General features: G+C 48.1%; 1 protein-coding gene across 1 annotated transcript; it reads right to left on the bottom strand.

Moving 5' to 3' along the window:
- Window positions 1-269: 269 nt before the first annotated feature.
- Window positions 270-3,657, bottom strand: LOC120700960. Its single transcript, XM_039985145.1, has 3 exons — window positions 2,396-3,657; window positions 1,330-2,196; window positions 270-804 (listed from the first exon to the last, which is right to left on the bottom strand). Exons 1-3 carry the CDS (start codon window positions 3,655-3,657, stop codon window positions 270-272), a joined length of 2,664 nt encoding a protein of 887 aa, XP_039841079.1.
- Between the last annotated feature and the right edge of the window lie 4,057 nt (window positions 3,658-7,714).

The raw sequence follows: 7,714 nt of genomic DNA, 5'->3' as shown, positions 1-7,714 counted from the left end.
AGCTCTGCCAGTTTGGCTCCCGAGTAAGTAGTCTTTACTGGAATGAAGTGAGCTACCTTTGTCAACCTATCCACAATAACCCATATGGAATCATAGCCATCCTTTGTACGTGGTAACCCCACAATAAAATCCATACCAATTTCTTCCCATTTCCATTCTGGTATTTTCAATGGTTGCAACAAACCGGCTGGTCTCTGATGTTCTACCTTGACTCTCTGACACACATCACATATGGCCACGTGAGCTGCAACATCACGCTTCATGCCATACTACCAATATCTTTCTTTCAAGTCCTTGTACATCTTGGTACTGCCTGGGTGAATCGAATAGGCTGAATCATGGGCTTCCTTTAGGATCTTTTCTCGCAGATGGTCCACCTCTGGCACACATATCCTCTTTCTGAACCACACGGTTCCATGTTCATCCTCAGTAAAATCAGGTACCTTGCCTCTTTTTATCAGCTCCTTGATCTCCTTGATCTTATCATCCTCAAGCTGACCCTTCCGTATCTCTTGCTCAAGAGTCGGCTCGACTTCTATAGTGATTCCCTCAGTGTGACCAACAAAACCAAGGTTGAGTTTCTCAAACTCCCAACACAATTCCTGAGGCATCTGGCTGACTCTCATTGCATTTACATGGCTCTTGCGGCTCAAAGCATCAGCAACCACATTAGCCTTTCCGGGGTGATAGTGTATCTCCAAATCATAATCCTTTATGAGCTCTAACCATCTTCTCTGTCTCAGGTTGAGGTCATTCTGAGTGAATATGTACTTCAGACTCTTGTGATCTGTGTAGATCTGACACCTGTGTCCCAACAAATAGTGTCTCCATATCTTCAAGGCATGCACCACGGCTGCTAGTTCCAAATCATGAGTGGGGTAGTTCTACTCATGCTTCCTTAACTGACGAGACGCATAAGCAATCACATGTCCCTCTTGCATCAGCACACAACCTAGTCCTTGCCGGGATGCATCACAATATATATCAAAGCTCTTGTGGATATCCGGCATAGCCAACACTGGTGCTGTGGTCAATCGTCTCCTCAATTCCTCAAAACTGGCTTGGCACTCATCTGACCATACAAACTCTTTTCCTTTCTCCAGTAGTGAGGTAAGGGGTTTCACTATCTTGGAGAAGCCTTCTATAAATCTTCTGTAGTAGCCTGCGAGTCTTAAAAAACTCCGGATTTCTGACACTGTCTGAGGTGGTTCCCACTTCAACACATCTCTGACCTTGCTGGGATCAACTGCAATTCCTCCATCTGTGATGACATGACCAAGAAATGAAATCTCTTTCAACCAGAATTCACATTTGCTGAACTTGACATACAACTGATTCTCCCTGAGCTTCTGCAAGACAAGCCTCAAATGTTCCTCATGTTCTTCCTCATTCTTGGAGTACACCAATATATCATCAATGAACACCACTACGAACTTGTCGAGATACTCCATAAACACCTTATTCATCAAGTACATAAAGTAAGCTGGTGCAATGGTCAACCCGAATGACATAACCGTATATTCATACAACCCATATCTGGTAGTGAAAACAGTCTTGGGAATATCCGACGGTCGTATCCTCAACTGGTGATACCCAGACCTCAGATCGATCTTGGAGAATACCTTGGCTCCTCTCAGCTGGTCAAACAAATCTTCTATACGAGGCAACATATACTTGTTCTTGGTAGTAACTTCATTTAATGACCTGTAGTCCACACACATCCTCTGTGTACCATCCTTCTTGTCCACAAAGATCACTGGGGCTCCCCATGGTGACGAACTAGCTCGAATAAATTTCTTATCTAACAATTCCTTTAGTTGTTTCTTAAGTTCTTCTAGTTCACCAGCGGACATCCTATATGGTCTCTTAGCAATAGGTGCAGTACTAGGTAAAAGATCTATAATGAACTCAATGTCACATTCAGGTGGCATGCCTGGCAAGTCATCGGGGAACACATCTGAGTACTCGCATGCTATCCTGATGTCCTCTATCAGAGCAGCCTTCATCTGATTCACTGTACAATCTGCTGGTGTTGGAGAGGTTGCAACAAACTCAAACCTCTCTCCTGCTGGGCTGGTAAGGAGCACTGATCTCTTGGCACATTGAATGACAGCATCGTGCTTGGTTAACCAGTCCATCCCAAGGATAACATCAATTCCATCCGAATCCAGAACTATAGGTCTTGCATCAAACTCTCTACCCATAATCTGAATTTTAATTCCGTGGCACTAGTACATAGCTCTTATGTTTCCCCCTGGTGAGTTTACTAGCATAGCTCTAGGCATGGTGCAAAGCGGTATGGAGTACTTGGCCATGTATTGAGTAGATATAAAAGTATGTGATGCTCCAGAATCGAATAAAACTGATGCAGGGGCTGAGTTGACTAATAACATACCGAATACAGCGTCCTGAGCCTCCTGAGCGGTGTCCTGCAGCCACGTGGTTGACCCTACCGTGGACGTAGTTCTGCTGTCCTCTGTTGCTCTGCGGGATCTGATTGTTGTTCCTGGGCTGCTGCTGCGGAGTCTGCCTCTGTCCGCTGGCGTTGTTCTGAGTAGGAGTGTTCTGAGTAGGATTGGGACAACGGTTCGCATAGTGACCATGTCCACCACACTTGAAACACACGGTGGACCCAGTAGGGGCGGTGTTGTTGTTCCTCACGGGAGTACCGACATGAGTGTTCTGACGGTTCTGCTGGGGGTTGAAGCATTGCGCCGACTGCTGATTCTGTTGATTCTGCTGAACTTGGCGCGGGTACTGATACTGATTCTGCCCAAAGTTGGCACTCTGTCCTCTTGGGAAAATCTGGTTTCCTTGTGGGGGTCCAAAGCGCGGGCGCGAGTTGCTAGACTGGCCTTGTGACTCGAACTTCCGCTTCTGCTCGCCCATCTCCTTGCGAGCATTCTCCATGGAGATGGCATTGTCTACCAGTTTCTGGAAGCTTTCAAACCTGTGCACCAACAACTGATATCTGATGGGTGCAACCAACCCTAGCCTGAAGTAGTCCTGCTTCCGCCCATCTGTGGCCACGTCTGCGGAGGCATAGCGGGACAGCTGGATGAACTTGTCCCGATACTCACTTACGGACATTCCACCTTGCTTCAGAGCTAGAAATTCCTGCCTCTTCAGCTTCATCAAACCCTCAGGTATGTGGTGCTCCCTGAATTGAGTCCTGAACTCTTCCCAGGTGATGGTGTTTTGATCAGCATGGGCGGCGGTATAAGCATCCCACCAGTCTGCGACAGTTCCTTCCAATCTACCTGAGGCATACAGTACTTTCTCTCTGTCTGTACATTGAACTATGTTCAGCATTTTCTCAATGGTCTTGAGCCAGTCATCGGCGTGAAGAGAATCTGGTGAGTGGGAGAAAGTAGGAGGTCTGTGACTCATGAAGTCACAGTGGCGATCTCTCTGTGGCGGCTGTGGAGCTGGAGCTTGGTTCACTTGAGCTTGTAGATTGGCCATGGCGTTGGCCATTTGAGTCAACAGCTGTGTCTGCGCAGCAAGGAACTGCTCCATCCCTGCTGGTGGTGGTGGCGGTGTCCCGTTGTTCTGGTTGTTGCCTCCACTCATGTTGTTGGGTTGCTGGTTGTTGCCTCTCCTCTGACGTTGCACTGGTGGCTGATCAACTCCTGATCCGGACCTGGTGTTCACCATCTGACCCGTTAGAAAAGTAAGACTCATGAAATAATCATGGTAAAATATAGGTGCAAGGTTGAGATAGAGACAATATAAAAATAAAATAGATAACCCCAAGCTTTACTAACTAGCTAACTTTATTAAAAACTCGATGCAATTATGGTCATCACTCCATAATTACACCGCAATCATTACAAAAAGCCAACTCACAAGTGTTCACAAAACCAAGCATTGAAACACACTGATTAACTAACACACTTAAACAAACGTTCACGAGCTAGCGATTACAAAAAGGCTCTTTACAAGACTCAACCTAAAGTATTAAGCCTATCATCTAATAGAAACGGTTCCGGTAGCCACGGTCGCCGAAACGAAGCCTCTTGCGCGGGGGTGACAAGGCGGGAAACGGGGGCTCCTCCTCTGGAACAGGTGGAGGCGCCTCTCCTGCAAGCTGGGCCTCTAGCTGGCGGATCCTGTGATAAGCTTCTCTCAGGCGGTCTTGGGTGTCGTCCAGTTGGTTGATGACGCACCTTAAGTCCGTGTTGACTCCGGCGAGAGCTCGCACTGTGACATTGACGTGGGTCTCCTCGTCCTCTCCAAGAGTCAACTCTGTATACTCTGTCCCACGAGCACGGCGAGGAAGGTGCTGATAGTCTGTGTCCTCCAAGTCTCGGCGGTTGGTGTGGTTGAGAGACCAGAGAGCCCTCCTGGCGGCATAGCTGACTAAGGCATGGTAGATCGCCATGGGTGTGGAGGAGTCATGTGCGGAGACGGTCATCATGCCTCGGGACCTAGTATCCACCCTTATGTGGACCCGAGTGACATAGTAGTCACTGAGCGCTGGGTCTTCATAGTGCCTTGTCTCGTACATGGAAGCCACGGGGTTGTGAAGCTCGTTCAGCACGCCCCGGAGCAGCAAGGGGAAGTGACCCTCCTCATCGAATGAGCTGTAGATGTAGTACGGTGCCCTTTCTTCTGGCGGGCCGTCATCTTGATCATCTTCATCATCATCCTCGTCGTCCGGGTCCTGTGGGCCTTCCGGGTCTCCTCCAGCGGGTGCAGGCGCTGAAGCTGCTGGAGCAGGAGGTGCAGGTGGTGGGGCTGGGGCTTCATCCTCTGACATCTCTAGGGGCTCCTCCTCTTCGTCAAAGAAGTAATCTCTCCCGGGCATTTCCTCAACCTCTTCGTCCGGCTGAGCTGGCACTGGAGCAGGTGCTGGGGCGGGTACTGGCTCAGCGGGTGCAGGAACGGTACGACGGGCGAAGGCACGACCTCTAGTGCTCTTGCGTGTAGTCCGCCTGGTTCTGGCCATCTGAAGAACAGGATAGAAAGGTTTTAGAACATACTTGAAAGAAATGACAAGTATGCGATCAAGGATGAGAAAAAAGCTATCAATAAGGATTAAGCAAATAAGCATGAAAGAGCATGGCTACTAAGCAAGATAGACCTTAATTTTTCGACCATTTCTATCTAGGCTAACGTCCTATAGTCAACACTACTCTGATACCACTTCTGTCACACCCGGTTTATGAAGGCAAACCGAATGCATCTCATATGTGCGCCAGGATCAGTTTACACACATATGATTAACCATAAAGTGAATATCACAACTAGTGCAAGCGTAAAGAGAGTATTAAAGACTTTATTACAAAACCGAATATCTTAAGCAAATAAGTAAATGTCTATAGAGTAGCAGCGGAATCTTCTTCAGCACAGGCAGATGACTGGGAAACATACGCCTAGAAATCATCGAAGTCTTCTGGAAACTCCGGGCAGTTGTTATTACGGTCTGAGCAGCAAGTATGCAAGGGTGAGTACACTTATGGTTGGTACTCAACAAGTGGTAGGTAAACAACTATAATATATGCAAGGCTAATTCAAGGAATAGCTGACACGGTTTAACTGCACTCAGCAATTTTAGTAGATCATATTTTATTAGCAAGCATTATCTAGATATAAGTATATACCATTAAACCCACAAGATAAGCATATATAAAGATAAACAACAATTAACCATAAATTAGAGCATCGATTTAGATCAACTTCAAGTTCAATTATCATGTGAGGGTCCAAGCTGCTCTTGACCGTGAGCACGGCTAACCGGTTAGTTTTACACTCTGCAGAGGTTGTACACTTTACCCACAATTCGTGTTTCCCATGTCGCCCGGGTTTGCAAAGCCCTTAAACACTTCCTTTGGTGAGTGGCTAGGGATTCACTACGAGGCTTTTCCAAAGAATCACTATATGTACGCACTGGTCCCTTTTTCTGCGGTGCCTCAAAAGACGAAGCTTCCTTCACCCGCTCCTCAAAGCACGATATCCCGAAAAATCCACCAATCACCGCCCCAGCACGACATATAGATCATCTAGTTACTTAGCCAAGACCAGATGCCATATAGTATTGTGGTTGCACTGTTTTCCTGGGTGGTTCTCCATGTTCCAATTAAATCATATACTCTTGATTAACAACATTAAGCATCATGAACATGGGATAAAACAAGTATAACATTTGTATCATCATTAACCAGCCATAACCCAAAGTATAGCAACTAGCATAGCTACCCAACATGAAATTAAACCCAAGTTGATCAAGGAATAAGGTAAACAATACTAGGCATGTCATTAACTCGGTTCCCATCATATTATAGACACATGCATGTACATAAAAGTAAATGTGATAAATTTGGTGATTTCATGGGTCAAAAACATGATCAAGGGTCCACTTGCCTTCCTCAAACTGTTGCTGGTCCGGTCCTCCGAAGCCTTGATATTGCTGCTGCTCCTCGAACTGCGGATCGTTTATCGCACCGGACACGCACATACAACCAAACAAGTACAAACAATAAGAAACAATACACCAAAAAACATAAACAGTACAAAAAGAGGTTACTAAACTATACTACTCGTTGCAATGATCGCGTGAGCGTAAAGATCATCGAAAACGGATCAAAAACGAGAAAGTTATGGCTAAAACAAGTTTTAAGGGCTAGAACGTAATTAAACCTTATACTCAGGGGCTAGATCATAAAAACAGGGGCTGTTTGGTAAATACTTTTCAACAGAGAAGGACTGCGGGTTCTAATATGTAAAAGCAGAGGGATTTATGTGCAAAAAGACCAAGGTTGACCGTTTTCTGACTTGGTTGACTGAGGTCCGATCTAATCTGAGCCGTTTGATTTAGATCCGACGGCTAGGGTTCTTTGGGGCGAGCGGCGGCGGCGTTAAACGGCCGGCGGCGAGCTGAAACGGCGGCGCGCGACGGCGGTCCGCCGGACTTGGCCGGATCGGCCGTTCGAGGCTCTTTTTGGCTCGGTTCTTGGACTGGGAGCACGCGCGCGAGCACGTGAACTCGATGGCGGGGCTTGTGCGGGATAGAGGCGAGCGGAGCGGGCTTGCGGCGGCGCATGGCGGAGCGGCGGCGCCGGCGAGCTCAAGCAAGCGAAACAGAACGAGAAGGAGAAGGAAAAACAGGCCGGTGAGCCTCACTACCTCGTTGCAAAGCTCCTGGAAGGCTTGAAGTCGACGGGGACGCGTCAGAACGGCGGGGTCGCGGAGGACTCCGAGCTCTCGCGCAACAATGGCGGCGCGAGCTAGGTTTCGCGAAGGCGGAGGCTGCGGCTTCGGGTTTAGGGTTTCCAGGGGGTCTAGGGTTCCTTTTATAGGGGTGGAGCGCAGGCCTTGGTGTACGGCCCAAGGGGGACGCGGCGGCGCGCGCGGCCGGGTCGGAGTCGGACTCGAGTTTGAGTCCGGCTCGGTCGGGGGAGGGAGACAAACCCGACAGGCGGGGCCCGCCTGGCTGTGAGACAGGGAGGGGGAGAGGAAGCGGGCCAGCACAGAGAGTGGGCCGCGCGGACTGCGCTGGGCCGGCGGGGGAAAAAAACAAACGGGCCAGGGCAAGGTTTTGGGCCGCGAAGAAAGAAAAAGAAGGGGAGATGAGCTGGGCTGAAAGAGAGGGAGAAAGAGAATGATTTTCCATTTTCCAAAATGATTTAAACATTTTCAATTTAAATCCAAACTCAAAGATTTGAATTTATGTTGAACAACAAGCAAATAAAGATGCAAACCAGCATGAAAT

The sequence above is a fragment of the Panicum virgatum genome, chromosome 3K, assembly GCF_016808335.1.
Source record: "Panicum virgatum strain AP13 chromosome 3K, P.virgatum_v5, whole genome shotgun sequence".
Classification (NCBI taxonomy): domain Eukaryota; kingdom Viridiplantae; phylum Streptophyta; class Magnoliopsida; order Poales; family Poaceae; genus Panicum; species Panicum virgatum.
The sequence above is the reverse complement of the archived record's forward strand: the minus strand, read 5'-3'. Positions and strand labels throughout refer to the sequence as shown.

What these genes read in the sequence shown, in the direction of transcription:
- LOC120700960 (XM_039985145.1), bottom strand. Translation starts at nt 3,657, where the DNA reads ATGGTGAACACCAGGTCCGGATCAGGAGTTGATCAGCCACCAGTGCAA. An exon ending in GGCTCAGGACGCTGTATTCG is followed by an intron (nt 2,197 to 2,395) that starts GTATGTTATTAG and finishes GATTATGGGTAG; the next exon opens with AGAGTTTGATGCAAGACCTA. An exon ending in AAGCTCAGGGAGAATCAGTT is followed by an intron (nt 805 to 1,329) that starts GTATGTCAAGTT and finishes GTTGGGACACAG; the next exon opens with GTGTCAGATCTACACAGATC.